Below are 16,568 nucleotides of genomic sequence, written 5' to 3'. Positions count from 1 at the left end.
CCAGATCTCTCTGTGTTATGTGCCAAGCTAACTAGGTGTTTTATCCATGATTCTTACAAGCGACTAGTAAGTTAAGTTCGTCCACTTCTATCGATATCACCTACGTACAGAAGAAATCAAATAAGGAAAATGTTTATGGTAGCAATTTTCGGCAGTTTTTTGCAGTCTCGTCGTTGTTTGACAGTTGACTTTGGCGATCAGCACACAATCAAAATAAGTAGAATAAGAGCCCACAAGTTACCCACGTGTCCATCAGTGTAGATCGGTTAGGTCCATAGGCCGCCTGAGGGACTCAGCACTGGTCGTGGTTTCCATTGTTAGTGATGCGTTCATCACTGGCGCAAATTGGGTGCCGCGTTTAAAGTCAGCTGATTGGCGCAGCGGGAAGTCTTCCGTCTCTAAGGGGTAAAGTGGAGTGAGCATAGACTTTCACTAGAGCTTTTTCTGTCGACGTTTGCCTTTCTCGCCATCATCAGTGTTCGCCATTGCCGGTCGTTCAGTGTTCAACAGCGCCAATCTGTCGTAATAGTTTACTCAAGGATGGCACTCATGTAACGAAAAAAGAACGAATTGAAGCTAACTGTCACTCTACAAAAAAGCAACAAATAGTCCGCTGGTCTTCACTGTTCGTAGCGAAACACAAAAAAAAAACAAAGAGAAACGTAAAAGATCATAATTGGACAATGTGAAAGAAACAAAGATACATTTCAGACCTGGGTGATAGTGTGTCTCCGATAGTTTCCGTACGACGTTTGTCGTCACAGGATTCGAAGGCAGTGAAAACGTTTCTAGTCAGGTGCTAAGATAAGCTTCGCGAGGACACCAACTCGATGTGGTTAATGAAAAACTGGCACAAATATGACGCAGATAGCGTTTCTCATTGATATTTCCTGGCTACAGGACGAAGAGATTACGGCCGCTGTCAGGTAGGTGTATAACCGTATTCCACTTGTATGGTGAGATGAAAACTTGGGTAACTAATAGTTTCCGATGTAGCTAATATCTAAATATCACACCATGATTATTTCTGTTGATTGTTTCTGTGTAAGAACTATGCATTTCTTTAACGTTGCGTATAAAAATATCGCATTTTTTTAATATTAACAGACGACAAATTTCTCAAATAGGAACGATGACATTTATCAATATTTAATATCTCCGATCATGCCCTTTTCATGCTCATGTCTATTGTTAACCCTGTTACGTTTAGCATCATAGTACTTCGTTTTGTTCTAGTACGTAATGTGTCACGTAGTTTAGCTGCAAAAATTCTTTTCGAATGGCCTTTTTTTGCGCACCCGAACGATAAGCATGTGATTGAGCTTGTAAATAGTATCCGCACGATACTTTTGATGGGGCAATTTCAGGGCTACGAAGTTTGATTCCACCTACACATAGCTACTAGTTGACGTTAATGAACGATAAAGGAAAACCGTAAACGTTTTTCCCGTACAGTTTCATTGACTTTGCCTCTTTTATCGCAGGTATTCTTGTCTACAATTGCTAACGGCGTGGCCGAGCAGTCGTTGTAAATTTGGCTACCTCTTATTCGACTCCGAGGGTCCTCGTTCGCAAAAGGTTCGCTTTAAATAAAAACTTCAGAGTTCAGAGTTTCTGAACGTGAGCATGGACCTTTCGGCTGGTCCAAGCTCACATAACATATTTACGAATATTTTTAATGCTAATCATTCTTGGTAGCATTTGGCCATTTTTCCAGTGTGTAGAACTATCTTCCCGCATTCAACGTATCGTTCCATACTGAAAATACTAAAATATCGGCTGAAAGAGTCATTTAGTCATTTCCAGGAACTATTAAATATTTTTTTAACCAACACAGTGGTGCAACTGTTTATAAATACATCAGTAATGTGCGTTTGTTAATACGTTGCATATTTTTCCCAAATTTTCCCAAACAGGTACAGCCTGTGGACTTTGCCGCGCCAAGTACGAACCTTTTCGAGGAATTTGAGGCTCAGCTTGGTCAAGGCGCGTCTGCTTCCGAGGATGGTAAACCATCGTCTTGCAATGCTGGATCCACTTCACGACTAGAAACCATTCGGTGGGCTGTTTCCCGCTCGATAACCGATTTTGCTTGGCACTCCGTAAGTGTCTGCTCTCCGGTGAAGGCAAGCAGGCACTTACGCAAACGACGCTGTTCGACTGTATCAGCGGTACTCTCCTCCCAACAAGCGCTCGCCAGTACCTCTGAATATGAGCATGGAAACCGCCTGTTCTTGTTTGCTCGTATGCCATGCGGTACGCTGGCAAGGATACGTGATGAGCTCGTCACTCCAAGCCTGAATAAATGCCTTCAGGAAAGCCGTATCGAACTTACGTGGGTGCACGATTCGCAGGGTGCGCTGCACACATCCTCGGGCGCTAACAATGCTAAATGTCTCTTCTTGCGGATGCGCGACCTTGTTCAGTTATGTGGCTTTTTCCCATCGGAGTGTGCGTACTATTCAACAATGATGGCACCGCCCTCTCTTGTGGTGACCCGCTTATTACAGAGTTGTTCCGGAACCCCTAAGTTCGATCGAATAACCGCTAATTGTTCGATTAGCTTCAACCGAACAGGTAGACTTAATGAACCGCTTAACGTTACCGTACTTCCAACAAGTGTTCGCTCCCGGATGCAGTTTGAGGCAGCGGATATGGAACTGATGATGGAGCAGGTCGTGGACGAACCGACCGTTACGTCAGTGCTACAACGGAGTCAAGCATTGTTTTTTGTTGTATCATCAGATGTTCATTTTCACCGAGTGCTAATAGAACTGAAATTATCGAGGAAAGTAGCACTTTTAACTTGTGGACGATCGACATTTATGCTCAAGTCTGTGGCGGACTCAATAGGTGCGCTAGTTACTCTTACAGACAGGAATTTAACAAAATTCGAATTTAGTGAAGTACCATCCGAGTTTCTATTTCACGGTGCTTTGCTTGAAAAATGTTACCACAAAGTACAACCGTCCGACGGCAAAAAAACCAGGACAAAAACTCTCGTTAACCGATTGGCATACATCTACGAGTTTGCCTCGGATGTACAAACAGCTACCGAACACGAGTTCGGTGAACTGGAAGTCGAACCATTGCCCGACACCGTTCAACAGGACCAAACGACTACGGGCATTTGTGGCCCACCGGAGAACTACAACTCTGAAGCGACTTTGCTCCAGGGTCTACGACACACGTACGAGAAGGCCATCGACAATAAGCTAAATGCAACCACCTCTGCCCAGAGTATTGTTTCGGCAAGCATGCACTTTTTCGAAAGTGACTTTGTGAAAACGATAGCGTTTATCGAAGAAAACTTCAAGCCACCGCTGCAGTCATGTCTAAACAAAGTTCAATGGGCTAACGAATGCAGGACTTATATTCTCATCTCGTTCGAGCTTGCCTGCCTCACTTCAGCTAATACCGACAAAATTAGGAAACACGTCATAGCCACAATGAGAAAGCTATTGTTTCTTACGTCGCCACGGGATCTATTTGATTTTATTCGAGAAACCCTCAAAGCTCTTTACCTAGAGGCGGTGCGACCACTACTTGAGGATCTTGCTGAAGAGTTTGATTTGCCACTGTTTCCCGAATCAGACGAAGAGGAAGATATAAGCTCAATGGGATCGTTCGCTGAGCCAATGTCCGGAATTTCTTCTTTGGGCGGAAGCTCAGTTATCAATTCGATGCCTCGTTCAGCTCCGATGGGTACCAATTCACATAAAGCCACTGTCCTTCGGAAATTATCGTCGGCCAATATCTCCCAACAGCAACTGAACCAACAGCGTCAAATCGAAATACCCCGTCGGCGATCCGTACGCATTACGAAACCAGAAACATCGACAAATCCCTTGGCTACGTCGTTATCTCCACAGAAGCGGCAGTCTTCCTCTCGCAATATACCCACAACGCCCAAGGGCAAACGAATCTTGAAAACGCAAGTTGTGCCGGAAACGCCCGTTACCAAACAGGCACCCAATCGCGTTCACCGGCATCAGGAACGCCTCCGCAGAAGATCCTCAATTTTGAACGGTTCCCAGGGTGGTGCTTCAGCAGGTGATGAGGACGACGTTGACGAGATTGCCGAGTCGCCCGTGAAACAATCCGCAACAATGGCGACCCAAAACAAGTCTTTAAGCGTTAGCCCGACAAAGCGCAGCAAGGCAAACATGTCACCAAGCAAAGAAAATGTCGTTATCGATAGGGAGCACCTACTTGGACCCGCGATTGCTCCATCGCCTGCAACAGAACCGAGTCCAACACGAAAGGGTCCTCGAGTGACACCTCGTAAACGACTCACCAGACAACTGAAGTTCTCTCCGCCTAAAAAACAGGCGTTCACGTCACCAACAGCCATTTCACTACTGCATTTAACTACATCGCCAGTTTTGTTCAGGCCAAGCAAAAAACGGTCGGCTCCACTTGAATAAATGTCATCTCAATGAATTAGCTTGAATATATCTAAATAATTGTAATACATTGACAGAAAAGAGCGTTTTGTCTAGTAGATAAGTCAGTCTGATGTGTGCGCGTATTTGTCGTTCCTGATGTACCCTATCCATTTACCGAACCATGTAACGTAAACGGGATAATCATTGTTTACTACATTGTGAGTATGCTTTATCTCAATAAGTACATTGCTTAGCCTGACTTTATGCACCGAAATATTAACTGATCAATCGCTGATAAAATTGCAGCTTATATATAGCTACTGGTATAGCTATGATATAGACACGTATATATACATATAGATAAAAGGCGATGATGGCGTTTATTTATTTTTGTAGCATCTATCAAATGCTTTATTCGCGCATGCAGCGCAATGATGTAGTAGTAACGAATAAATAGCACAAAGTAAACACTATATACAGTGTTTGACATACGTATATATATACACACACATATATATATATTGTACCATTCTAATTATGTACAGGTTTCTTTTTCTCTAGCCTCTGAAACGTTTTCAATGCGTTCCTAAATAATTCCTCTGTCGCCTAGAAAGTCGATAATGGCCGCCGTGCTTCCGAGGAGGTTGATTTGATGACGATCGGCTCGCGGCAGTAAATCCTTGACCATGTAGGAGACGTGGTGTTGAAAATGCGAGAATTGAGTCCCGTATTTTGTAGCTACGTCCAAGAACTTGCTCACACAGCTTTCCGGGGTATGTGGGTGCCTTAAGTGGGTAGAGGTTGGTAGAAAAACTTAGTTCTTAGGCAGATGACTGTTAATATTCTCAAAAAAGAAATCGGGTTTAAGAGATCAAGATAACTTCAAGACAGGCCTACGTTCGAAGATACTTATGCTAATCTAACATTTTACAGAACGCTCGACTCTATTCAGAGACATACACAGATATGTTGATTACGTTTATTGGCTTAGGTCTTAGCTTTAAAGGGGAAAAATCTTGCGTTGTTTTTGTCCAATACACCAAGCCTTTCGAACTTAACTCGCCGTTCGTGCACATTAAGCGGCACCGCATATCCTTTGTAGGGAATCGATAACTAGCGTTAGCTGGGGCTTAGTTGAATCCTGTCAGTAGGAGCCTACCAATTTATCTTACCCGTCGAACAAAGCAGGATTGTTAAGGAGACCTTGCGCAACCATTATTCCTGCGACCCCTGTGAAGCTCCAAGTATCTTCAGCCTCTTGCAGCGTATTTATGCCACCTGCAACGTACATGTAATCGTTATAAATAGACAACAAAAGATTTTATATGACGTTCCAGAATATGATCAAATACAATAGCTCTAGTTGCTGAAATTAATCCTTTAGTTGATAACGCGGCGTCCCTGGCTGTACTAGAATTCAACTAACCAAAATCCATACGTGAAACTGGATAGGTCCTGCTGTTCCCTTTTTTTACTATTGATTTTTTCTCTATTACTGATTTCCTTGCCGCCCTTTTTACGGCAAGCCTCAAGACAAGCATCAAACCTCGAGAACTTTCAAATTGCTGACTCGCATCGGTGCTCTATTCTGATGAAAATATTAATTCGTTATTGTTATTGTGGCAACGTATATAAATATATTTGTATGTATATATATGCACCATTGTGTACGACCGGGATGTTTACACTTTCTCGTAAGAGTTTCACCGCTTCCAAATTCGGAGGCTCGACCCGTTGTTGCTGCGTTCGGCCATGAACCGTAAGAAAGCTCACGCCAGCTGCCTCCATTCGCCGTACGAATTCCACAGTTTGCCGAAGATCTTCTTTTAGACGTATTTTTATGGAAACGGTAAAGCGAGACGGTAGCCTTCGTCTTGCCGTTGATATCATGTCTGCAACGAGATCGGGCTGCGACAACATCCAGCAGCCTGTAATGGGACGCATATTTATGGGTTGAATATCACGCGGAACATCCTACGACTAAATGTTAGATGCTATGAAGTTATTATCGTAAAAAACGACACTTCTATAGAAATAGTTTGCCCTTTAGAAGCTTTGTAGTAGTTAGAACCTTCAAATTGTCAGGTAGAACTGTTAGACTATATTTTTAGCCATGGCTATAAGCAGAGGAGTGTGTGTGATACCAAGTAGATAAGCAGAACAAATATATACACACATTAGCAACTGACCGTAATGCTCCTGAACGGCCCACCGTTGAGGGCAGCCGCAGTTTATATCTATTCCATCCGAAAGAGGGGTCACCATTTCTGCTGCCAAAGCGAACTCTTCGGAACAATTGGAAGCAACCTGTACAATGAGAGGGCGATCTGTTGAGGACGTGGAGAAATCAGCATTCCTGTAAGCGACAACAAAATGCAGACAGTGAATACTATGACTGACGTGTCAGTAGAATTTTAAACTGTGCTAAAAATGTCTACGACACAAGTATTTGTGTTCATCGCATTGAGCTAGAAGGCATAAAAGAGCTATGGTATCGATATTTTCCTTCGCTAGCAGAAATCAAGAAGCGTTATTCGACAAGGTACATAATACCAGAAGCATAGTTTACCTGGCTTTTGCGCTCTTAGTAAAGCTGTCTGCCAATATCATTGGGGTATATGCCACATCAACGCCATAGAGACGTACTAGCTGCCGAAATGACTGCTTCGAATAACGTACCATGGGAGCACATATTCGTGTCATAGGCTGGCTCCTTAATAACGAAAGCACCGGAGATGTGTCAGGATCGCAGTAACCCTCAGAGCTGGCCATTCTCCCGAGCGGAGTTGTAAGCATGATAGATCAGTGTCGACACCCGAGTAGAGCCTATGGCCAATCTCAGTTCTGAAATTTGTAATGTGTCTGTAGAGTTGCGGTTTGAACTCAGTATCGTTAGGTAATAAACAGATGTTTATTACTCGCGTATTTTGGCGCGACTGTTTCACATTTCATTTTGTTTATACTTGATAACAGTAGCGTCGATGTTTCTAACTATTGTCACTACGGCTGCTATTGTATATTATAATGAAATACAATGCTAGGTCACCGGTTATCTAAGCCTATGTGTCAATTCAGTAAGAGTTTTTCTTATGAGCACCGCAATCGATAGACCCTAAAAAAGAAAACCTCAACAGGTAGGTAAAAACATTGCTTTTGATTCTATGTTACGATGCGTCACTTTACACTCATTTCTACCATGTAAATCCGCTTAAGAGTTTATTCAGTAATTCGAGTAAATATCAAGTTATATCTTTGTTTATAGCACAATTGTTTACTAAATGTCTAAAACATGCACATATTTCGATCGGGAACAAGGAAATATATCGTTATAGCTCATAATAGTAGCATGAGGACGTAGACGATGTTACGAATCTTCTATTGGCTCTATTGACTGTTCATATTTGATAGATTTCGTAAAATTTACTTCTTCGCATACCTGAGAAGCTGCGCTACGGTACAGACGTTGGTATTGAGGACTCGCGGGTAGTCAACCATGTGGTCGGTCTAGTCGCGCCTGCGAACTCCAAACATTAGCCCTCTCTCCACTTTGACCCCCGCCTCCCCCTCACCCTTCTCGCGTCCGCTAAATCAACGGCAAGTAGTAAAGATTGTCGAAAGTTAATGACGCCACGAACTGTCCGATTAAGCTGTTTCACTAAACTTTGCCAAATGAACCGCATATGAACAGGACGTTTCAATGAGAAGATGATTATGTTTGAAGATATAGACGTTTGATGTCGTTTGCCTGAGCAGTCAGACTGCTACTCACATCGCACAGAGCAAACTTATTGCTTACATGTAAAATATATAGACCATTAAACTATATGCAATAGAGCGCAATCATTAGCTTTTCGATGTTGTAGCCGAACGGAAACTTCAAGTTGTCCTCTCTACACGTTCTATACGAACAGTCTATTTTCATTTTTTCTATTTCAATTCCTTTACAAACATTGTGTCGCTTCATATTATAATGAGCAAAAGAGTTCACATTTACTCCCGACATGTTTCTACCGTTTTATAGATGGAAGAAATTGTATTAATTATTTATACTATGTACTTATCATGTAGTAGTTACTTCGATCAATTAGTTTGATTTGAACGACGAATTGCTCTATTTCAGCTGGATTCTTGGGCTACATCTAGTCTTGTCAAGACTAAATACACAAATCCGACCAAGTTTGCGCACGCATTACACTGAATAGCTGGCGGCTACCTTTGCCAGGCGAGGGAATGGACAATCTGCCGTAGATCTCACTGCGTCCCACTCGCTGCTGTCACCATCAGCAGTGATGGCCTTTGCAGTTCGTCAATGAGGACAGCAGCTCCGTTTGGCTCATCGCACCTAGCCATCGTCCAACGTTAGCGTCAGTGCGGTAATGGTCGTAATGGTAGTGTTTTTTTTTTACGTATAACATCACCCGTAGGCAATATAGATACTACGGATCTTGTCTACCGATCACGCATAGACAAGGGTGGCCAAACGTGAAAAAATTCTGTATTTACCTACTACAGTTTTCACCGTATAGCTGTCGCTGCTATTTACTGCATTCGTACAATTGCGGCAGTGCGGTAGCGTACGTGTCAGATGCATGCCACTAATCGCTTATTCGATGCCCAGACAAAACGCACTATCAGTTAAGGAGTCAGCCAGCGAAGTGCTAGTTCGACGAGGTGGGGGTGTACTCGGGTTGTTGCTTGTCACTCAGTCTTGTGCTTCTCACTGCTGTTGGGCACAGTAGCGTTTATACGTCGTTCGGTCTGCGGTGAGCGCTGACTAGTGTGTGACTGACCGTTGCGGTGGCTCTTCCTGCAGACGGCGACTGCAACGACGTTACTGGTGCGTATGTGGCAAAGCGCCGAAGGGGGCAAACGTCATAAGAAGTGATAGCCAGCTCCTTAAGTCAAAAGCTGTTTCTCTCATTGGCTGTCGGTGTATATGAGCGGGCGTGACTGTGTATATGTCATCTGCTGTAAGAATTCTGTAAGAATTTCTTCTTACTTCTCCTGCCCACCACCGCTGGTACCCAGCTGACCGCGATGAGTAGCGAACTACAACGGGTGATGCCGTTGCCTGATGCTAATATTGGCCGGCGGCGAGTCTAGTTAGCATTGCAATGCATAGCACTTCAAACTACTGAAAAGTACTATCGAATTGATTATCAATGGTGGCAACAATAGTGCAAAGCGTGTCGTATAGGACAAGTGCACGCGTTTCAACAGAGCAAAAGACCCATAAGGATACAACGACGACTTTGAAGTTTAGAGTACGTACATTTCGGGACACTCTTCGCTGGGAAGTCGTGTCAACTGTTGCCTGCTCTCTTACTTGGTGCTCATCTTTTCACTTCTCTAACTTGATCTTCATCGAAGAGCAGTACGGCCCGCGTCGTTTTGGCCTAGTTGGGTCGACGCCAAGCCTGCTATCCAGTGCGGGGTCTCTCGCTCGACTGATAGGAGAATCACAAAATTAACTAGCCAAGATAAGGCTAAGGAGGAGCGTTCTTAGAGAAACAACGCGCCGACAAGAAGTAAGCTGGTCACTGGAGCAACCAGCTAATTCGTGTCTTTCCACAAGCGGTAACGGTGCTTTTTGTAATGCTAATGGAGGCCTTCTCCTATGCTCAGTGATTCGTGGACCGACTGCGTGGCTCATCTTGTCAGCTGTACTCAGTATCCTTTTCGATTCGGTGAGTGTCAACCGTCGAACGGTGAAATGGCTAATGCTCGATGTTGGGCCAAGGAAGGCGTGGTTTTTCGTGTTAGAATCTTTTGTATCTGGGCCTGTCGCTGCTGTTCCCAGTTGTTATGGTTGCCATTGGAACGATTGTCGCATCGTGAAGTTTTAACTTCAACGTTAAAGCTTCGCAGCTATTCGGTCTAGTTGTGTTACGACTATCAGTTCCGAGATATAGTCATTCGGTTCTAGATGTCGTATTGTTTCTGAGTAAGCTAGTCGAATAAATCTGTTATCATCGGTGTACCTGACGTTTGTTAATGTGCGTGCATTTCTCGTATATGAAGTTGAGCTTGTGATCACACTTAGGGTATTCTAGCTAGCCCGCTGATCGGTTAGCCGCTAATGGACGCTTGTCCATGTGGGGCAGTGCAGTGGCTAGATGAGACTCCACCCCAACACAGCACAGGGCAATCTGTATAGATGCTTATTATTGGGGTATAGCAACCATCATTCCATAATGTCTGTCGTTTTAGTGTCGACAGCGCCGCCGCTGGTTTTGAATCGTAATGGATTGATCATTGGCCAATCATGACAATATTGTCGATTAATTGCTGAACATCGCCTAACGACGCCGACCCTTGCAAACAGAAAATATAGAGGAACATTGGCCGGTTGGTGAGTGTGGCGAAATTGCTTTGACTTTTATCTTTGTTTAGAAAAATTTCTAGGGCAATTAATCGATGCGCAAAAACAATGAAATTAGGCACCTAAATCAGGTGTTATCCTAAACGTTCGACCGGCAGCGGTTGATGTGAGAGTTGTGAAAATAAGCATATTAGACACGTATGGAAACAGTGCATATGGGCCTTTGTCCAACATCAGTAAGGCACAAACAATGTAGCCAGGCGTTATATTAAAATCCGAGTTTGCTGGTGCGGTCTTTTATAACAGGGCCACTCCATTGTTGTGTATGATCTATGTAGAATATGTTTGCGGTTCGACATAACCTAATATATATGCTACATTTGGTTCGCATATGAATAGGCAGTGTTTCGAACGTTCGACATGTCCAATTGTGCCCGTGCATTGCTGCTACATATTGTTTAACACATGTACTAACTAACCATTAAATGTGTATCTACTGTCGTACGGCCAGCGTTGTTGATACTTTTCGGCTCAAACTCCGATGCCCTGGCAATTTTTAATCCATAGTAAATTACAAAACGAACCTCTGAACGGTCTGCTATCTAATCGAAATTTGAAAAATTATTATGTAACATTCAATTACGAAACCAAAAATGTTTGGCAAGGAGCTACATCATGAACATATTTATCATCATCTGATGATTGTAAAGGAGGTCTAATCAATAGCTTTCAATAAATACGTATTATAGTAACATCTGATACTAAACACTGCCATCGGCCCTTGTTCCTCATACAAACTGACATCAGTCGAGGTAATCAACGTCAACATAGCAACTCGTTGGCGATACTTCATACGAAATCAGCTAGTAAGAGCGTCGCTTGAGCTTCGTCGTCGTTCTTTCGAACGTGTGCTGGCTTGCACGGCTGCCACTGCAGCCGTTTGCGCTCATACCATCTCACCCGACGCAAATGTGTCTCCGGTGTGCAACGATTAGTAGCAATGTACCGTGCAGCTCCCGTACAACCGAACAAACGTTATAGGACGCGTCTACGCAGAAAGCAATGAGATACGATAGAAACATTATGTAAATAGATTAGTACGTTTATTTGGTAATATGTGTCTGTCGGTGCGCGTACCACAGAAAGCGGAATGCTCGTTTCTATAGATTTCGGCATCTAGCTTGGCTCATCTCAATGATGAGTTGTTTTGGTAAACTCGATTATTTTCACGCAGTAGCTGCGCGCGCGCCAACGACAGCGGCAGCTGGGCGTTACTCGGTCGACTGTAGTGGTAGTGCCATTTCTAGTACGATGAAAAAGGAGATAAAATGGGAAAACGTCTCTGGTTTTCTGTAGCTGGGAGTAGACTGGCGTATGATACATACTGACGCGAGGAAACAGAAAGAAACCGCTGCTGAAGATAGTCTAGTTATAACTAATCCCTAGCGGCACGGTACGGACACTGGTGATTAGGGCACTGCTGCTGCTGATAATGGTGGCAATGACCACAACAATGTCAGAAAGATCGAATTAGTATCAGAGCTTTGGTAAGCACGAGGATGGCGTTCTAAACGATACAATGCTACACACAATGTGATGAACAAATTAGGGAAACGCTACGCAGTGGAAAACCGAACAAATAATGACAAATGGAGAATTTAAAACATGGACGCTAACATGGCATAGCACATATGATAGACAGAATTAGCTTTATGCACATGAATGCACAAACAAAACAATAGGCACAATTAATTGTAAGTCAACAAATTTTTATTTTTCGATATCTTAGATTAGAAAGCTGCCATCTTTGGGCTCACACCTTCCTTTCAACACCTCTCACATCTTTGAGCTTCTCTAGATAGGTATAAGGTTACTGTGTGCGCACAACATATTTCTTTATAGTTTTTACTCCGGTACAAATTTTGTTAATTTGGAAAAAAAACATGAATATATTTTGCAATATTGTTTTTTACGCGAAAAACAATATTATATAGTATAGAAGAGACAGGTATGCGGAATACATAGGGGCGCGGTGATGACGTCATGTCAGTACAGCGCACTGCCTACAGGCTGTGCTATGTTATACCTAAGGCTTCTTCTTGGACGAAGCATGTTTATGGTGGGTGGCCGGCTGATGAAGACCAACCTCAGATGAAACTGATCCTTCAGTTTGTGGTCGGGAGTCAATTGTGGTTATGACGCAAAGATCGTACCTTTTTAGGTTGGATACGGCTATTACCTAATTCAATCAAAACGTTCGAGAAGAACCTAAGCGAATATTTTTAATCTGAGCAACGTTTGCTTAGACTCTTACACCAAATTCATCTATTGGATTCGAGACGCCGTATATGTTGGGTGTCCTAAAATAGCGAATTCTACTAAGGAACACTAAGGCGAAGTGAATACTGGCTCCCGATATAGAACGACATTTTTTTATAGATGGAAAAACTTGAATTTTTAATGAAACTAATTTTACAGTTAACTCGTTTTCATATTATAGGAGACATTCCGTTGCGGAATCACCTATATCAAACTAGAGCATTGAACCAGAGGATAAAACCTCATACTTCAACTGTTTGACCGTAATGCTTTTAAACGCCATTTTCTCGACGTTCCTATGCGTTTTCTTAGGTAGTCCAATGCAGATAGTCAAACATTTAATACCTGGTGATACTGGCAGGCTTAATATTTGTTTCCTGCTATTAAAATCGGACATCTATCATAGACTATCCCTAATGATTTAATTTGTTTCCAACAAGTTCGGTCTTAGGTCTTAGAGCACATTATTTTTTCCCTTTTCGTTAATATGTATCATCCATCTTCCACTTCAGTAGCTTACATCTATGACCGATTCACAATAATAATATCCTAAAAATAACAATGCTTCCAGCTTTAAATAGTTTAAACACATCTGATTACATGTGGTGAGGACAGGGCGGAAATGGCCGGCAAAGCAGTATGTAAGACTTTAGGAACTCGTGAGGCTAACAAATGCTACCGTAAAAAAGCTTTTAGCTTCTGGCTAGCAGATCAGTCTTGGCTTCGTGTTTCCTTCTCCTACGGTCTTTTTTAGTCAGTCTCGTTAAAGCACGAACGGTGTAGGCTACTTTCGTGAAGCGGTGTACTGCAGAGCTGGTTCAAAAAAGTGGTCATCGATTTTTTGCCTTGTCTTTTTGACTCTACTTCATATTGAAGGTAGATTGGGTCGATTTGTCGTTCGCTTGCTTAGACATGCAACAGATGGATCTTAAACACACACAAGCACAGACAGATGCACACCGCCACACATTGGCAAAATCTGGGAATACGGAAAAGCGTCAGCAACATAAGCCTTCAAATACAGCAAATTTGTAATGCTTTCTTTTGCCCACAGATAGCAACTGCTTGTGCTCTGGTAAAAGATTGCGAGTTTTCTTTATGCTTTCGGGTCGGCTGCGCCATCATTATTGTCGGCGATAGCGCCTGTACCCACGTGACGTCAGCTTGGCCTGTTGCCATTGTTACGATTATGACCGGCCACTCTGGGTCGCTGGCTTATTTGATGGTTGGTTTTAGCTTTCAAGTTGCCTGATATATCCTTCATGATGTTGCCTTCTTTAGCTTTCCACTTTCAAACTTTTTTATTGACACTCTTTTTTTTTATTTCTCCCTTTTTCCCCTACCGCCATACCCACTATATTCGAGTCTAAAGTAGCCACAAAAACCAGCCGCTGTATTGCGGGTCCGGACCGTCGAAGAACACCGTTGTTAGTGTCCCATGGAAATCCAATGCGGCACGCGGGAAATGAAAATCTTTATATCATGGATTACTAGGTACATTTCTGCAGGATAAAACAAAGATAGCCTTATAGACTAAGAAAATCAAACGGCTTCCGTTTCAAGCACACCAGCAGTTTCCAGGTTACACAGATATTTTTTTATTTGTTACGAGTCTCTCGCTTGCTGTCAATTTATCTCTGTTCCATCCTGAACACCTATAATGCTGTTGCTACTGCCGAACGGGTATAGCTCGGGCCGTTACAGCTTCTCCGTATTTTTTAACGATCACAAAACTTGGCCAGTAACAATAACGTCGCATTTCCTCATATCACGGTGTTATACCTAGTTTTCGATTTCGTTATTCCTACTGTTGTGAACCTGTATGTATATCTATATTGCGAAGGCAAAAAAGCTAGCTGCGATAATTATCGATGCAACGCTTTGGCAACTGCGGCAAGAATAAGTTAGCCTAGTAGACCTGCGGCGCGTCGCCAGCAACGTTGCCCCTAATCTATCTCAGGCGGTGTTGGCTACATCTGCCCTACCTCTGGCAGGACGGGCGGGCGGGCGGGCGGGCGTAATCGAAAACGCACAAGAATTTTGCCACAAGGCCATAAATGTTCCAAACTCATGGCTTGGTCCTATCCAAGTCCTTTCTTAATGCTCGCCGGACGATTAACTAGGGACACAGGAAGCGATCTGAATCAGGCCACACGATAACAAAAGTTAACAATTTTGTTCGGCAGTGATAACACTTGGGTAGCACTATTTCGGGATAACATATCTTGTTCTGAAAATGCTTATGTTAGGTAGCGATGGTGCCACCATGTTTCTGGGAAATGATGCTACTCTAAACGATGACCTGTCGGTTTTGGTGCATTTGTAAGCTGTCTTGCCACTACTTCAGTGCATCTTCTGTCCAAGGTGAACACTGCAATGAAGTGTAGGTGGGTGGGAATTAGCGTAGCTGATTCGCGCAACAAGTGCCCGTTGTTAGTTGTACACGTATGGCAGTACGATGCAGAATGTGTTGCCACAAGCAGACCCTGGTTATTCAAATTACTGGCGCGACGAACTTGTAGTTTGTGCTTCGAAACGACAACGAAAAAAATCTACCATTGGCGGTCGAAGTGTTAACTGTCGCGAAATATACTAGCGTAAGACCGCTAGTTCCTGCCTATCATACGGCTATGGTTAGAACAACTTGCAGGATGATTACGCTTCTGGCCGACTGCTTTTAGATATATTAAAAAGCAATGGCAAAAATGGCGAAAAGGTACCAGGATCTTGGTGAGGGTAGAAGTGTTTAGTACAGTTAATTATCTTCGATATGTTCATTATTCTAGTAAATATATACAATATAACCTGCACCAAATAACTGGTAAATAGTTATTTGGTTCAGCTTATATTGTGTATTGGCAGTACCCGTCAAACATGAACCGTGGCACAAAAGGTAGCTGAAAAATGGTGAGATAGTGTTATTGTGTCTTGTGTTGTTGAAACAGTCGATTAGTTATAAGGGGCGCGTGTGGGAGCTTATTATTTCACGCTCCCAATAATTAAAAGCGATATCCTAAAAATAGTTTTATTACAAGATGGACTTGGGCAGAAGACACTTTGCTCGGTAGATGTTACTATAGAATAGTAAAAAAAAAAGGTGATAAAAGGAAGCTTATAATACGATGCATTGTGGAATGGGGGGACAGAACGAAATAGGTAATAGTTGATTTCCGTTTTGGTAACTTTTGCCGTTTGCAACAGAAATAGGCACATAGGCATCATGGCCTATGGATTAATTTTCGCCTGGATATTTTATGATCTAATTGTTCTAATGCGGTCTAATGCTCTAAAGTGTAACATTTCACGCAGCAGATTAAGTGGGCAATGAGGTCATAAATTTGATACTGAACTTTCTATAGCATTATCTCTTACATTACGAAAACGTCTCTGTTCGTCTGGGCTGGGTTGTCAAATACCACACTCGTTAGAAACTTAACATCATCAAAGTTTCAAAAGGCATAGTAAAACACATCAAGACCCTACTAGATAATCAATGCTTTTCACAATGTTGTACGTAATTGCCTCAACGTGCAGCAAAT

At 42.8% G+C, this 16,568-nt stretch overlaps 3 protein-coding genes across 10 annotated transcripts in view; 2 read left to right on the top strand and 1 right to left on the bottom strand.

Moving 5' to 3' along the window:
* Positions 1–353: 353 nt before the first annotated feature.
* Positions 354–4,861, top strand: LOC111255306 (uncharacterized). The gene is made up of 3 exons (XM_022817127.2): positions 354–926; positions 1,485–1,578; positions 1,917–4,861. The coding sequence occupies exons 1-3, from the start codon at positions 859–861 to the stop codon at positions 4,425–4,427; spliced, it is 2,673 nt and encodes an 890-aa protein (XP_022672862.1). The 5' UTR covers positions 354–858; the 3' UTR covers positions 4,428–4,861.
* On the bottom strand, positions 4,740–9,031 carry Dus4 (Dihydrouridine synthase 4). 2 transcript variants are annotated; one of them, XM_086978460.1, is made up of 7 exons: positions 8,892–9,031; positions 7,825–7,971; positions 6,958–7,232; positions 6,578–6,744; positions 6,050–6,316; positions 5,561–5,666; positions 4,740–5,173 (listed from the first exon to the last, which is right to left on the bottom strand). In XM_086978460.1, exons 3-7 carry the CDS (start codon positions 7,182–7,184, stop codon positions 4,975–4,977), a joined length of 966 nt encoding a protein of 321 aa, XP_086834586.1. In that variant the 5' UTR covers positions 7,185–7,232; positions 7,825–7,971; positions 8,892–9,031; the 3' UTR covers positions 4,740–4,974. The 2 variants fall into 2 exon arrangements, with proteins under 2 accessions (XP_086834586.1, XP_022672877.1); XM_022817142.2 differs by lacking the exon at positions 8,892–9,031 and having other exon boundaries at positions 7,825–8,588.
* The window catches only part of LOC111255309 (junction-mediating and -regulatory protein-like), a 25,585-nt gene continuing 17,626 nt past the window's right edge, over positions 8,610–16,568 (top strand). Inside the window, exon 1 of one of the 7 annotated variants that reach the window (XM_086978457.1) lies at positions 8,610–8,761. Coding sequence is in view for 1 of the 7 variants with exons in the window: in XM_022817135.2 (XP_022672870.1) it covers positions 10,006–10,075 (70 nt within the window). In the remaining 6 variants the exon portion in view is untranslated. The other 6 variants (XM_022817141.2, XM_022817138.2, XM_086978458.1 and 3 more) reach the window with 6 other exon arrangements.

The sequence above is a fragment of the Varroa destructor genome, unplaced genomic scaffold, assembly GCF_002443255.2.
Source record: "Varroa destructor unplaced genomic scaffold, Vdes_3.0 BEIS01000001.1, whole genome shotgun sequence".
Classification (NCBI taxonomy): Eukaryota; Metazoa; Arthropoda; class Arachnida; order Mesostigmata; family Varroidae; genus Varroa; species Varroa destructor.
This window is presented reverse-complemented; position numbering and strand designations above follow the sequence as displayed.